The sequence below is a fragment of the Rhodnius prolixus genome, unplaced genomic scaffold (assembly GCF_049639745.1).
Source record: "Rhodnius prolixus isolate KJV_2025 unplaced genomic scaffold, Rpr scaffold_1, whole genome shotgun sequence".
Taxonomy (NCBI): Eukaryota; Metazoa; Arthropoda; class Insecta; order Hemiptera; family Reduviidae; genus Rhodnius; species Rhodnius prolixus.
The window spans coordinates 54,317,501-54,333,662 of record NW_027411581.1 but is presented as its reverse complement, the minus strand read 5'-3'; the positions used below and the strand labels follow the sequence as shown (position 1 = coordinate 54,333,662).

General features: G+C 31.6%; 1 protein-coding gene and 1 long non-coding RNA gene across 5 annotated transcripts in view; one reads left to right on the top strand and one right to left on the bottom strand.

Moving 5' to 3' along the window:
• LOC141462229 (uncharacterized) overlaps positions 1-14,238 on the bottom strand; it is a 31,979-nt gene extending 17,741 nt beyond the window's left edge. For all 3 annotated transcript variants that reach the window (XM_074143917.1, XM_074143936.1, XM_074143926.1), the window contains exons 1-13: positions 13,996-14,238; positions 13,070-13,217; positions 12,464-12,610; positions 10,736-10,873; positions 8,984-9,073; positions 8,802-8,852; positions 7,368-7,512; positions 6,362-6,432; positions 5,478-5,715; positions 4,612-4,743; positions 3,091-3,314; positions 2,000-2,108; positions 1,178-1,228 (exon numbers count right to left, since the gene is read on the bottom strand). In XM_074143917.1, the coding sequence (XP_074000018.1) occupies positions 1,178-1,228; positions 2,000-2,108; positions 3,091-3,314; positions 4,612-4,743; positions 5,478-5,715; positions 6,362-6,432; positions 7,368-7,512; positions 8,802-8,852; positions 8,984-9,073; positions 10,736-10,873; positions 12,464-12,610; positions 13,070-13,123 (1,450 nt within the window). In that variant the 5' untranslated portion in view covers positions 13,124-13,217; positions 13,996-14,238. The remainder of the gene's footprint in view (positions 1-1,177; positions 1,229-1,999; positions 2,109-3,090; positions 3,315-4,611; positions 4,744-5,477; positions 5,716-6,361; positions 6,433-7,367; positions 7,513-8,801; positions 8,853-8,983; positions 9,074-10,735; positions 10,874-12,463; positions 12,611-13,069; positions 13,218-13,995) is intronic.
• On the top strand, positions 2,074-16,122 carry LOC141462310 (uncharacterized). 2 transcript variants are annotated; one of them, XR_012463188.1, is made up of 3 exons: positions 2,074-2,230; positions 6,599-6,790; positions 14,464-16,122. It is a non-coding gene; the product is annotated as an uncharacterized lncRNA (long non-coding RNA). The 2 variants fall into 2 exon arrangements; XR_012463187.1 differs by lacking the exon at positions 2,074-2,230 and adding an exon at positions 4,758-4,981.
• Positions 16,123-16,162: the final 40 nt, after the last annotated feature.

Here is a 16,162-nt window from a genome sequence, read left to right as displayed (position 1 = left end):
GCGGTTCCTTTATTAGAATAATTTGAGCACAAAAATTTGATTCTTAATTTCTATATTGAGTAAAAAATTGTAACCTAAAATTCAAAAAGAAATCTTGTCCCGAAGCTCGTCCCCGTAAATAAATATTCTTTCACTCACACAAACACAGACTAACACACTCTCTCTCTCTCTCTCATATATATATATTAGAGAGAATACAATTATACAATATATATATATATCCACATTAAAATATATGTATAACTGCATTTAAACTTGAACACGCAAAATAGACTGAAGAATTGACCAACTGAGTACCAGTAAAAAAACCTAAATAATATTTTATTTTAAACCTTAAACTTATTTTATAATTTAAAGCAAGTAAGCATAGCCCTTAGAAAAATATCCAATTATGATTTTATAAATAAAGAAATTGAAAAAAATAAATCAAAAATCTGGTTTGTATCACTTTAAATTATGAGAAGAAAAACATACGGCACTGGGCCAGAGAGAATTTTTTTTCTTAAAATTTAATTGATGCTCTACATTTCGGAATCCAATAGTGCTCTTCATTAGGAGCTTCTTAAAACTTAAAACAACAGTATTTAATATTTCTTTTCAATAGAATTACGTTAATAGAATTTTTCAATACAATTTTAACTCAAAGTAGTATTCAATAAAAAAAAAAAAAAAAAAAAATACGAAACAGAAATTAAAACTGAGAGTACGTGATCGGAGGTCAGATTAATTTGAATAACATTACGAAATGATAATTGAAATTCTACGTTAATAAATAATTTAAAAAAAAAAAAAAAACAAGGAAAATTCGGTGCCCTCGACGGTCAAAGAACGCTCATAACACCAGATTACCCACAGAACCTCACATTAACCTCTTACCATCAAAATTGAAATTCCTACAGAATTAACAACCCCTTAAAATCCATCCGATCAAACATGCACCCACAAACTTGACCAACATTTTTGCTAAACCTAAAAGTTCGAATGGAAATAATATTGTACTATTTTAAATTTTATTGGTAGACGTTAAATTCTGTCGTTATAAACTTCTAGAAGTTTCTGATTGAAGATCCCTAAACCGTAGAGCATCAATTTTTATTAGAAAAAAAAAAGAAGAAGAAAGAAATAGAAAAAGTCTCCGCAAATTAATGAACATTCTGTTATTGAAAAAGAAGTTTACCTTCAATTACTTTGAAACTCGGATACATTCTTTGAACTACAACATTTTTATCTGAAACAGCAAAAATTTATTAATAAAAATGCACTTCCAAAAATTTTGAATACTTCTAATCAACATTAAGATTTTTTTTACAAATGATTTGAAATTTGGAATTTTTCCTATCAGTTTCATTTAATGGAAACTGACTGGTAATTAATATGATTGTTCAAAGCGTGCTTAATCTGTATCTGGTTAACACGCTTTCGTCGTGTTATAAACTATAATGAATTTTCTGGGCGATGAGGTCGGCTGGAATAGCCAAAAACAGCTGACTGCTTGGCAAAAATATAAGAGCACTCGCGCAGAGAATGAAGATAACTAGAAATATTGGAACGCACCTAAAGGAAGCCCAGAAAGAAGAAAGTGGAACATTTATTTTTTTTAGGGTAATATGTTAAGGGAAGGGAAAATAAATCTTTGAATTTATTTAAGCTTCGACATTTTATTTTTTTACGAATAGTGAAGGGAAATAATACTTAGTAATTACTTTCAAGTAACATGATTTCTCTCTCTCTCTCTCTCTCAGAGACCCCAAATTTGCATTCACATTTTTATTTAAATAATGTGGAACCATAATCCTGATCTTTTAGATTAAAACCATGTTTAAAAAAAATCATTAGAATCCTTCTTTTAGCCATTCAGTTGATTGCAACTTGTAGTCCTTGTAAGGAAGTGTTCACTCCTCTGACTGCAATGTCAACTCTGACTTCGCGTACCAGTTCAAAAAATCGTCTATAGTCTTATTAATAGTAAATTTTGCATACAATTTATCTATTTGCTTACGTTCTCTAGTTGGTTTTCCTTTCTCCTTAAGGCTTTCCTTCGAGGGTGGTTGTGGATTTAACATTCCTTTAATTTCTGCACTGTGAGCTCGCTGCACTAAATCATCGGTCTGAAATATAAAAGAAAAACAGTATATACAAAGTAATCAACTAATTAGAAGAAACGACCAGCAATATTACCAATTACTGGAAGTACTAATGGCAATTAAAAAATTTACTACTTTATACTCAGGTATACTAATTTTAAAATTTACTTAAATTAAGCATAATAATTTATTTTACTTTTGTATGTATTTATTTATATGGAATCGTCGGCATAAATGAGCATGTGCCAAGGAAATGGAAAAAAGAATTGTATAAGATATTGCAGGTGACCAAGTATTAATCGCGATGACACATCTTATATGACCCGAAAATTCGTAGAAGCGCACTCTAGATGGGGTTTGAGCTTAAATGCAGAAAATATTTATATCTGCCAGGAATAGTTTTAGAAGGATTAGCAGTAGAATATGAAGTGGAATGCCTACTTCGATTTCAATCACTTTTGAGTACTGCTTTGCTTAGATGATTAGATAAGCACATCATCCTCAAGAAACTATAGAAACTACATCACTCCTTAGTTTAATGTGTTGCTCTAATGATGCAAAAAATAGGCATTACCAAGGTATTATAAAGATAAGTTGCAGGCCGTCGAGATGGATTTAAGTAGGATAGATGTTGGCCTATTGGGTTTATGACAAGTGGGAGATTTATCAAAAACAAATTAAATTAAATTTTCTCGAAAAATATATCTCTCTGAGCAACTGATTTTGAAAAATCTAACGTGAGCCATTCTTCGGACTTTCTTATTCTTTACAGTAACTTTAGAGATAATTAGATTTTCAATCATCTCTAATCTAGTACCTTTATTTTGTGTAAATAATTTAATTATATTTACTTATCGCTGCCAACAAAATATAAAGCGTTATTTTCTGCGAAAACGATTTTTTCTGAGAAAGTGCTAATGGCTGTCACACCATAAAGAGAAAGCTGAATATTTCTTAAAAATAAATTTCTGTTTAGTGAAAGAAAAATTAAAGAGTAGTCCCTTACTTTCTCCTGGAATTTCTTTTCGCGTTCCTTCAAATCCATTTCCTTTTTATATTTTTCCCTTGTGCTCATCTCCTCTCTAAATTTCTGATCTCTTAGTATTTTCCTCACATATTCTGCTTCCGCCCGCTCTTCAATCCAACTCTTTTCATTAATCGGCTGAGGTTGTAAATACGGACAGGAAGGCAACTTGGTTTTCGGTTTTAATACTTTCTTTCCCAAAAGAACTGCGTAAAAATTTAGAATTTAAAAAGAGAATATGAGAATTTTGACCAAATTTTAAGATTGGGTAGTCTGGAAGCCTTTTTTTCTCTCTAAAAAGTAAAAGTACCAATTAGGTGTGTTGATAGCAAACATACTTTACTGAAAGTTTCTTTAATTAACCATTAAATCCAAGGCCTAGACCGAGATTTGAACCCAATACCACAATTCATGCTTTGCGCTCAGTTACCTTGGTGCTTCACTACATCTAACAATAAACTTGAAACTTTTGCGTTCGGAAACTCCTCTAAATGAGTGTCGTTGGTTTCTACATCTTCTAATTTCTTATTAAGAGCTTCTAAAGTTTTCCTATTTTTTGCTTCCTACAAAAAGTTTCGGGCATAGCCCGAATAACTTTGTTTATGAGAATGATGAGCGAAGTTTCCACTCAGAGCAATCGAAAAGTATGTAATCCTCTTCAATTATCCAACATCTACCACATTTTGGAATGTCTTAGGCTAACGCCGACATAATAAATTCGATTGGGGCAAAGTAATTTCCTTCTTTTGTGCACTGCAGATTGGCTACAAACCTTGTTTCTTGAAGATAAGGCCAGCATCCGCAGCACTTTCTATACATCATGCAGTTACGCCCTGCAGACAAGATAGGCCCATTACACACTTTACAGAGCCCAAATCTCAAGTTTGTGGAAGAAAGTGGAAGAACCATACGAGGTATTCCGTGAAAATAAGGAAACCAGCATGAAACCTATATAATCTTATCTGTAACGTCGTTCTTCCGGTAAATCTGTTCTTCTCACTCTATACCCTTGTTAGAGAGGAGTGAGATTTTTTTTAAAAAAAGCTTGACCCAGCCAGCTTCCTTGACGATTCCTTTTCCTAAACATGAATGCATCGTCTAATCTCATCCTCGTTCTAGACTTTCCTTTTACTCTTGCGTCCTCAACATCCACTTTAGCTCTTCTGTTTAAAAAAGTTTCAGTGGCTTTGGAATCCAAACTAACTTTCAATTAAAAAATGTTTTTAATATTAAAACTTAAAGTCATTTTAGAAACATATGCCGTCATGAAGTGACCTTTCAGGGAGAAGCTGAAGTTGTTCTTCAACCTTCCAAAATGAATTTCCTTTTTTAAAAAAGAATCTGAAGTGAACACTCGCAAGACTGACTCTTAGTTCAATTCTCAAGAATTTTCACTTATTATATTACTATTGCTATTACTATATTCACTTACTGTTGGCTTCACTAGGCGTTCACTAAAATAAATGGAATGTGAGGAGGCAGCAAGAGATTTTAAAGACTTACTTTTGGGCGGTTTGTAACCTGGTGGTAGTATGTCTTCTAGTTTCTTCAGAAATGTATCAAAATGTACATGAAACACACCAGACAGCAGTAGTCTCTCATTTAACGAAAATGGTGATATCTGTTTTCCAGCTTCTATAAAAAAAAAATCTGTTACAATTCTCAAAGTTCCAGCCAAAAATAGGCCTAGACTAAGTCTGATACTCGACCTGCTTCGACTTAAGATCAATGGCTAGTTACACTAGGACCTTTGGATCTTTGAAACCTAACTATAACCTAACCCTGCAGCTACTCTTTACGCTTCGTGATTCCACCACTGTCACCGGAAAGGAGAATGAAAAACTTGAGCATAGTGAAAGTGGCCTACATCCAGGTAAACTTTGTTTTATTGTCTTCATCGAAAAACACAATCTGGTTCTATGTTCTCTTTGTTATTTTTATCAAAACAAATCAAGTTTTTATAAGGCAAAATCTTAGATTACTTTATTTAGTACTCTAGGGGAAGTAGCCACTCTCTACTGCTCAACTTTCTGCCTTCATTTCCGTGCCTGCTACGATGTTACGAAGAGCTTTTAGTGACTAAAATTTAGGATTGTAGACAGTGATGGTAGTAGCTACCTGAGCAAGGAATGGGGTTACTCCGAGCCACACACCACCACCCTTGCAGCGTTAGTTTTCAAAAGGCAGTAAATCCAAAATAAAGGACGAGAATAACAGAACGAAAAATAAAATATAAGACGAGTATTAAAACTTATGAAAAATAAATTTTTAAGTGAATCATACGATTAAAAATATATTCAGTCTATACCCCAAAATTATTGGGCTAGATTCGCTTAAGGTATCAGATATATATTGTTTACTTTACGAACGTTTCGCTTGAAAAAATTCTCTTTCATAATCTTCAGTTTCCATTTTTGAAACTTCCCTGTGCACAAGAAATAAGAATTTGATTGGATCAGCTTCTGATTCTTCCATACACTTTTTTAATAAACTAGAGTTTAATTTTGGGTAGATGCCAAACTCATACAGCAACAATTGTATTCCCCGTACAGTTCCTTTTTGTTGATCTTCCATAATGGTCTCTGGTACAGAGTCTATAAGTTTCATCTGAAACATTATTCATTATGCCTAGGCGTTTGTTATGAGCGAAGAAAATGATATTTCTGTACAATATATTATTGGATTATTTTTCTATTTAATCTTTTAGTTAAAAGTATTTTTGAAATAAAGAAGTCATCTCCTTTAGAATACAAAATCAACATATTACATTAACATCTCAACATAAGAAGAACTTAAATGTGTCTCTACCTAAATCGCACCTAGGAATACAATTAGGAATATACCATTTAAACAGAATATAAATTTTGACCTTTCTACTATTGTTATTTGAGTATGGTGTATGCGCTCATAGAATCTAATTTTTAAAAACCACTTTTTCATACATGCGGGAGGGATCTCAAAGCCTGTACTTAGGTAAAAAATAGTCTTCAAGAAATCAATATTTCCTCATCCACAAGTTACCTTACCATGTTACCGCATTAAATGCCCTCTCCTTTACATTTCTAAACTATTTCATAATTATCACTCCTCACTCCAAATACAATGTTAACAATGTTTACTACTCATTCGAAAAAGTACGAGGCTCGTAAAAGGAAGTGAATTTTAGTGTGTTCAAAGTGTAAGTTATTTTACTAAAAGTATCAACCTTTTCAATGTTAAATATTTTAATAAAAACAAGAAACTATATTTTTACTTGTAAATTAGATAAATCTTGAAACCATTCTGGGCCAGCATTATGTGCTATTATCTTTTCAATATGAATCTCTGAAAAACAAAGAAATCTTGTCTGAAATTTAAAAAAGAGTTACAAATTTGCTCCAGGAAGAAATTATTAATATAATATATAATTATATATTTAAAATATAATATATAATATTATATAAATTATTATATAATTATTTTCAAATAATATTCTCTGGCTGGATGACAGATTGCATAAAAAAGCAGTAAAGAAAATCAAGCTCTAGTCACAGTTCAATGCATGATCTGGTTACTTCGACGGAGTTTTACCAGTAGAACCACTTCAACTCTCTGTTGTGGAAAAGGAAAAGTTGAGCTGTTTCTTGAAGAGAAGTGCTGAAGAATGGTCAAAAGTATTTATGAAAGCTTAATAAAAATGAAGGTGAGCGTACCGATTTCCACTTTCCAAAATTGATGTAACAAATAATAAGTACCTATTCTGATAGCCACTATAACATTAGCGTCACTCTTTATTAAAGATTCGCTCAAGGTAATTTGTCTTTTGGTATTCCAGACGCAGTCTAGAGGCAGGAGAACTTTAAATTACGGGGCTTCTCCCACTAAACTCATTACCGCAGTTAGTGTTCTTATTCAACGGCCACTTTCAATTATTAGGAAAATGGCCTGTCTGGTAACTAGAGCTAGGTCACAACACCTGTGTTGAAAAAAATCTCCCGAGATTTGAAACAGTACGAAACTGTTAACGGACAAATGTGTGTCTCGAAATTAGAGAAAAAGCCCTCTAGAAGAACTCCCGACTTCAGGTTCTAATTTTCAAAGCTGAGAGATGCGCTAATAATTTTCAAGGCATCTAAGTCCAAGAATAAATTATTTATTAATAACAATCTCTTCCTCCAACTTCAAATTGCAAATAGAATTAATCTTATGGGACTGCTAAAAAACTGGTATTTGGATGTATTTATTGAAGATAAAATTAAAATAACTTTAATATTAATTACTTAGTTTCAATTGTTGCTTTCTCCATGCTCCCCTATGTATGCTCGCTTCCTCTGCTAATTTTTTCTTCCATTGAAAGTAACTTCTGTAAAATTCTACATCATAGAATTCAGAACATGCAGGAGAAATCTGTGACCCTCCAAGTACCTGCCATATTTACTTAAATAAATGAATTAATCATAGTAATTTTGCGTCAACTCTTTTAAGAACAGACTTTTTCAAAAAATTGTTTTAAATGTTTCAATGTTATAAACATTAAAATCGTCATTTCTCACATACTACTTGTTTTGGAAGTCTTTCTTAGAGTATGAAGAACTTTTAGTATTAAACATTCAACTGTTATTCTTTTAACTTCAGAATCATATAATTCTATTTTCAGACATTTTTACTCGAACTTTCTCCCTTACTGTTCGAAGAATAAGAGTGTCTACGTGCAGATATATATTTAACTTTCACCACACTGTTATACCAGATTATTTTTACATTGTATACATATGTTTTGACCCTATTTCTGCTATGTAGGCAAGCCGTCCCAATATTGGACACTGTGTGCTTAGTAACACTTAAGGCAGTTTTTCAGCTGCTATGCAAATTATGATAGGTGAAAAAAAAAAACAATATTTTGTATGATTCATTCTAATACTAATTCGCGATGTGAGGTCTCTGGCATTTTCAGTATAGAAGAGATAATACGAAACCATCGGGGAATACTCTGGATCTTGTGAAAGATTTTCTCCCAATTGGCTAATAAAAGTTCATCGGCACAATAGGCCTATTTCGGTAGCTTGCCTAAGAATCAGGGCACATTCAAATCTAATCTCACTAAAAGAAAAATATTTCTATTGGCCTTTTTTTGTTTTCTGCGTATATGTTGTGTCGTGTAGTTCTCTTATAATCTCTCAACTTCAATTCTACTCCATTAATACATCCAACCCGAAAACCATTCGTAATCTAACAACCTTAAAACAAACCCCTTTAAACAACTGTATTCTACTTAAAACAAAAGAACGACTTCAACTGGTGCAACTTGATAACAACTTCTAACTTAAACGAATTTCTTACTCCATTATCCTTTGTTCCTCCCCTTCTGCTCCTATTCTATTCTCCTCTTTCTCTTTTCCCACATATATAAACGAATAAATATTTCCTTGATGAGAATAAAAAATTGTTTCGTTCAGCCTCATTTCGCTCAGTAAGAATTATTTCAGCCGAGAAAGAATTTTCTACTTTTCTATATCAAGTATCAACTGTCGTTTATTTTAGTTTAATGTACGAGTTTACTAACAATAAATATACAAATAATATGTTCGTTCAATTTAGAACCTTAAAAACTGCATTTAGGAAAAGTGTGGGTTCCCACCAATTTTTTTTAAATTAAGGCGCTTAAAAATTTAACGTTTTGTTAAACAGAAATTATGAAGATCAACAATAATTACTTCAGATTGTTTTTCGTGCTCAGCCTCGGTGAGTTCTTCACTTTCTTCGCTCTGCGAAAACAAATTTAGTAGTAATTTTAGTCATAATTAAAAATAAACAATGATAGTGATGATGGCTAAATGGGGAAAAAAATTAAATGCTATAGTTGGTATGTGGGGAGAGATTATCAAATTATACTCACTAAGCTATTACTCCTCGTGTTTTCCTTATCCAAGTCTCCAGAGTACTGTTTATCCGATTCTATTACTTTGGGCTCTTTCTTCTTTTTGAGCTGTTGAACAGTATAATCAATTTATATATATTTTTTATAAATCATATGCAGTTCATTATTAACTCTTGAGGATGGAAAAACTTAAGATAACCTAAACAAAGATAATGATGTTTTATTGTGGACATTGGTCTAACATTCAACAATTTATTCAGAAATATACCAAACAAAGACATAGGATCTCATGAAAAATTTCGCACTAATTGGAATAAAAACAGCAAGATGAAGTCAAAGAGAATGAGTTGCCGACTCTTAGCGACTATCTATTTATCTTTGTCCAATCCTTTCGAGACAGGCGAATCAACACTTCATAGGAAGTCATTGCTGTAAGTTAAGATTTCTATGCTCCTAAATCTATGCGTTTGCCGAAAGATAGGAATGCAGCTAATGCAGTACCCGACATCCTTGCCCAATATAAAATAAATAAATGCTTAATTTTACCACAAATTTAACGGCAAACCTTTAATTTTTTTTGGATACAAAGTCATTACAATATTTAGCCTCTAAATAACTTTTCAAATAATTAACAATTTTCTGAGAAGCAAAAATACGGAAAAGTTAATGGTGATGAATATTACAATGTTACTAACATACAATTTTATAAAATATTGTGATCAATAAGGGATCTGCAACTTTTGATTAAGCCAAATATTAATAATAATAAGTCTTTCATTGTTAAGAATAAACAATGAAATACAAAAAAAATAAATAAAATTAATATAAAATAAATAAAAATAACCTTAAAAATTAAAAGAAAGAAAATGTATCATATTGACTAGTCTCACTTTAGATCGGAACTCCTACTAAATGCGATTTTGGCTGCTCTGTGCTACAAGTTTCCAATAGATGTACCCTTATTTTCCTTCTACTTGTTTTGGAATGATGGATTTCAATCAGTAATTTGTTTTGTCTACCAATTTAGTTCTATTTCGCGAGTTGTCCTGCCCAACACCTTTTGAACTGGAGTACAGGGTTTTAAATTCTTAGCCCCAGTTATTCCCCTCAATTTGGACGCCCTAATGAGCTCCTATCTAGCCGTTGGATTGTTTCCAGTATGGTGGTTATTCCCTTCGAGATTGATGTCAGTATGTTAGTGAGGGAAGATGCAGCTGTGGAAAACTCTCTTTTTCACTTATTACTTCTGGATTTATAAATATTCAACGAATCACTTTTTTTTTAATTTAGCGCAGTTATTCTTCTAATTTCCTCTGATAGTCCTTTCATAAAAAATAATAACTTGTCCAAAAATATTATTTTTCCAGTACACGTTAATACTTTTCCATCTATTGCTGCCAATCCTTTAGGCTGTTAGCCATGATTTCAGTTTTCTGAGCGCTTATATTAAACCCGTTTTTTTTTGTCCTGTATCATTTAATTCCCTCAAAAACAAACCCAGGTTTTCTGCAGAGCTATTGAAAATTACGATGGCATTAGCAAAGCAGAAGTTTTATATTATTTTTTGTTTTGTTCAGATGTGGACGGTGTAATAATCATAAAGTAAATGTCTGAAAAAAATGTTCCAAATTATAGTTGAAAAATAACGATCGCGCCTTGTCTCGCCGCTTTGAATTTGAAAGTCAGACTTGGTAAAATTTTGGGATTCCTAATCATGCTAAATAATTAATCTTTTATAAAACAAACAAGAAATCATAATAAAGTACTTACTCGACGTTTTCCTCTTTCGAGCTTGTCCCCTCTGCACTTTTCACATGCAGTTTCAAAGTTTTTATCCGTGGAAGGGACGATTGGTGAAGGAATTGTTTGATTTTTTTGAGAATCATCCTTCACAGAATTTCTCAAGTTCTGTAAATATTTATTGCTGTAAACTTCAGAATAACAATTATTTTTCATTTACTGTCTCCGAGTCTAAACCATGTAAAAATATTCGAACTTTATCTTATATTTAGTTTACTTTTAGAGTATAAACATTGAAATTCGAAAGATAATGATAGAACATCCGACATCTCGACAACATGATAAGATGTAGTATAATGCGACGAACATGTTCACAAACAGGACGCATTTTAACCTACATATAATTTTGACAAAGACAATCTTAATGCTAAAAGAACGCTAATATTCAAAAATTCATGAAAGAAACTTTCTTGAAGAGAATAAGTTTTGGTGTTTCGAAAACTTGCTCTTCCTAATTATAGTATACAGGTGATGAGACCTTGATTACACTAAAGTAGTATTTTAGTGAAAACTTGCCACCCACCGTCGAAAGTGTACTTAAATTAAATTTTTCTGAGAAAATGTTTCAAAAACTTGTAAGCAATGAGTAACCAAGTTTACAGGATAACTTGCCACTTTCCACTTCTTCTTTAAGTAATCTGTGGATAGCAGCACTATCAACACATACATTGACACCACAACTCTTAAATAAAACACAATTTGTTGATTTTTGCAACAATTTTGCTTTAGCAAACCACTAGACAAACTGTACATACACGCACTTACTTCTCTTACACATTTATCTCTTTCAACGCATCAACTGTTAAGTCGCAATGAATTAGTCTTATGGACACTTCCTTTCAATTTATATCTACAAGTTCAAAACATTCATTGGCCCCCAAAAATACTGGAAAATGGAAAGTAGATTTAGAAAGTACTTTTTTAGCAGGGGGCGTTTTGTTCTGAGGTTATAAGTGTGAAGTGTGAGGTAGTGAGAAATTTTCAGTTCGAGTTCGGCGAGGATCTGTTTTTTCGTTGGGAAAATGCTAATAGTCAAGAAGAGTTTCTGTCTCCCATCCTCAACAAGGGCAGATGCGATTTCTTACTTGGGTAACCTAACATCACATTAAAGCTTATATCGGTCCCATATATATCTGTGCTCCTAAAGCAAATATCTAATTGGAATTGTCTGCTATTTTCTGTCCTTGAGTTTTGATGACCTTACTCACGCGCATGGATCTATCGTTCTATTTGACATTGTATACATGAAAATTTATTTTGAAGAGAGGTTTTGGACCTCTCAAAATTCTTCTAAGATACGCTACTTTAAGTAAAAATTTTAATTTTTGTAAGAAAAACATTTTAAACAGAAAGACATATGAATGTTTCTTTCTAAAGCCGTCTCTCTCTCTCTCTTTCTCATGTTGTTTTCTCTTTCCAGATGCTGAAAATGTACCAGGCTGAGCTATATTTCAGTTAATTTTGTATGTTATGTTAATCATTCATTTTGGAGAGATACTGACTTTGATTTCATGTATGCGGTCTTTCTTTGATTATTGTGTGCCGTATATGTGACGGATGGATATGAAATCATTTATAAATTTCTCATAATGTACCAGAAAGTAAGGGGATGTAACGAAAGGCCATTTTTCAAGATCAAACAAGATTTCAAACTTAAAAGGAGCAGCAATTTTAACTTTAGTTACAATCAATACTTACTTCTCCCAGCGCTTGATTGCGTGTTTTTTTCCCATAACCTTCGCACAAAGTACAATCAGTCTGCTTTATATCTTTAGGTTCTGGTTTAGAAGTAATCTTGCTGCAAACTGTATCATAAGAAGAGGCGCGTCCACATGTAGGGTAGCACTGCAAAGTTTTATACCTGATGATTACATTATGCAAATTAAGCTATAAACGAATTGATTATTTTCCCTGCTTAATTTGTTAATCTTTCTGCAGGAATTAATTTAAGCTTTATCTGGAATTTCACTCCAAACTCTTAAGTCTACTCAAATAAACTCGTGAAGAGGTTTTCATGGGCGCTACAAAACTACAAGATTCCTAGGTTGCAGTACGTTCTACTGGCCAACTTCCACAGAATCTACTCTAAACTTACGTCGAGTTCTTAGATTGAAGAATCATATTCAGAACGCAGACAAAATGAATTTATGTTTATATTATGCATTAGAAATGAGAAACCATTTACATCCAAATTTGTTATTGTGCAGATTCTGAGTTACTACACTTTTAAAATAAATCATTATGTCGTGTTTTTTGTTTTTTAGTTTAAACTTTTGAACTTATTAAAAATTATAGAATACTTACCAAGTCAAACGCTTTTGGTCCCTCTGTACAACAAAATCTACAATAATCTATCATTTTGTATATTTAGTTTGGCTGATTTTTATTGGAATGTATGTATTACATCTCTTTTTTACATAGTTTACAATATTGCGCTCAATTTTGGGTTATTCTGCAAAATTTAGTTATTAACATTAACAACATTAATTGCCTATAGAGTAAACTTTTAAAAGAAGACAACTTAAAAAATGAATTCAATCATTGAAATATGCGGATGAAGTGTTGTCAGGCTAACAAAGTGTGAGTTGAAAACATATTTGACCTGATTATTTCTTTTATTTTGAAAGCTTTTGACGTTGAAAGGGTAAATGGTGAAAGATTCAGCCACGGTAGCCGAGCGGTTAGAGGCGAGACCTGCGAAGCTAATATGTATTGTGGTACTGGGTTCGATTCCCGGTCTAGGCCTTGGATTTTATTTAATGCTTAATAAAAAGAATCTTACAGTAATGTATGCTTGCTCCACGACAACTAATTGGTAGTTGGACGTAAAGCCTGCTTGAAAAAATAGGCATTACTTCACTAATTTCTAATATTTTTGTTATACATATTTAAATTGATAATTTTATTTTGTTTGGATACATCCCTTGGTCTAGATAACAACCCTTCATTTTATTGCACTGTACTATCTCGCATTGTACAACAAATATAAATTCTAACTCACACAATCTGTGTGTAAATAATACCCTAGTTATTTTAGTTTCTTAAGCTGAATATAAGAAGTAAGGCTGTAGGATTGTATTAATAATAATAAATACACTGTTATTCTGAAACTAAGGAAAATATGTTTGGGTTAATAAATTGACCTCTGTAAATAGCTTAAAAAGCCTGAAGCGAATATAAAATGGTGATGAGATAGTTGATCCATCTACATTAAAAACTAATTCACCAACCTTAGCTCTCTTAGTTGTTTGTTCTTTCTGAACAAAAACAAAGTTAACACTCTTTTCTACAAGCGTTCATTGATTTATTTTAAATTTTGTATCGTTTTTTCACTTTAATATTCTTTCTTATTTAAAATTTATTTCAAAAGAAAACTAATTTATTTGTGTTTCTGTATTTAAAAACAATTTAGAACCGTATTTTTTTCTTCAAACCAACCAGGAAAAAAATTCAAAAATCCTAGAAACAAACTTAAATGAATTTTTAAAAAAGTCATATGTTTGAAGTTTTATTTAAAATATTTAAAGATTTCCCATAAAGTACCATTTATTACTAAATGTTGTTTTGCCAAAATCTTCAGAAACACTCACATGACTAAACAACTTTTTGCTAAAAATATAAACAAAAATATTATATTCTAATAATATTCTGATACATACATATGTATAAATAATTCTAGTCATTTATCTTTTTCATAGATAATCAAGATGCTTGCAGTTAAGGACAACAATCAGCCCTAGGTACCTTTCGTGGCGAACGTTCAGGCTTCCAGCTTCATATGTGAATATATTTATATTTATACTTTTAATTTTATATATGTAAAACTGCCATCAGAGGGGGCTCACGAACTCGCCACACAGCCTGAATGATAGGTTATAGTCTGGGAAGGTTTAGCGTCATTTTAGAGTGTTACGTTACATAGTTTTTCAGTGTTTAACGCCGGTGAAATATAACTAGTAATTTAATTTGTAAGACGGTTTTCGAAACAGATTTTATTATTCTTTACAGAGTAATAAAATCTGTTTCGAAAACCGTCTTACATATATAATATTAAAACTAAAAATACAGTAGTGTATATAGTGTATTTCTAATAAAAGTATAATAATTTGTTATTCCATTATTTATTTTTAAAAAAAAGTTAGAAAATTTAATGTGAATTTTACTTTTATAATTAGTTAATATTAAGAATCTTTACTTAATAAGTAAAAATTTCATTTAAGTATTGTGTAATTAAAAGAAACAATGAAATAATATTTTGTAAAAACAGAAAAAATAAAATTAGTTCCAAAAAATGCCATCAGAGAGTGGTAAAATCAGAAAAAATAAAATTAGTTTTAAAAAATTCCGCCAAAGGGCGATAAAATCAGAAAAAATAAAATAAATTAGTTTTAAGAAATGCCGTCAGAGAGCGGTAAAAACAGGAAAAATAAAATAAATTAGTTTTAAAAAATGTCGTCAGAGAGCGGTAAAAACAGGAAAAAATAAAATAAATTAGTTTTAAAAAATGCCGTCAGAGAGCGGTAAAAACAGGAAAAAATAAAATAAATTAGTTTTAAGAAATGCCGATCAGAGAGCGGTAAAAACAGGAAAAATAAAATAAATTAGTTTTAAAAAATGCCGTCAGAGAGCGGTAAAAACAGGAAAAAATAAAATTAGTTCAAATATTTGCCACCAGGTAGCACTTAATCTCTATTTATACAGCTATAAACACAATTTCCCTTCAGTACGACTTGAGTGACGCAGGGGAGTAGATCGCTCTGTCGCTCATCTCTCCAAATATAATCTAGTCTTGTTCCACATCTCAATCATCAAACATAAAAGTACCATTGAATATTATTTAAGATTTAAAAAAAAAAAATGAAATTCAACCATTATTGAATTTATTTTCTTTGAAGATGACAAGTAAAAATAATGAATTTCTATAGAAAGTGTTAAGGCCCACTTATCAATAAAAAACTTATTCGTCCCACCTCACCCGCCCAGCGAAAAACACTTACCTGTATAGCCTCGCAGTACTATTGCACACTCGACAAGCAACATTCATTTTATGCATTTTTCTCAGCATAAAACAATTTATTTTAGCTTACTTCCGGTGCCATTAATTAACACATACCTAATGCCATCTAACTATAATATTTCCTAATTAAAAAAAGCTCGAGCTAAATAATAATAAAAACAATGCAGTTAATAAAATAATTAATTTTAGTTCATGCTGTCACTCCTAGGTAGCAACACAATCACTATTTTAACTATGAAAAATCAAAATTAGTTCATATTTTCTCCGCCCAGGTAGCACTAACACTCTATATATACTAGCTGTAATCATAATTTACTTTCAGTATGACTGGAGTGATGCAGAGGAGTAGATCGCTTTGTTGCACGTCTTCTTAAATATAT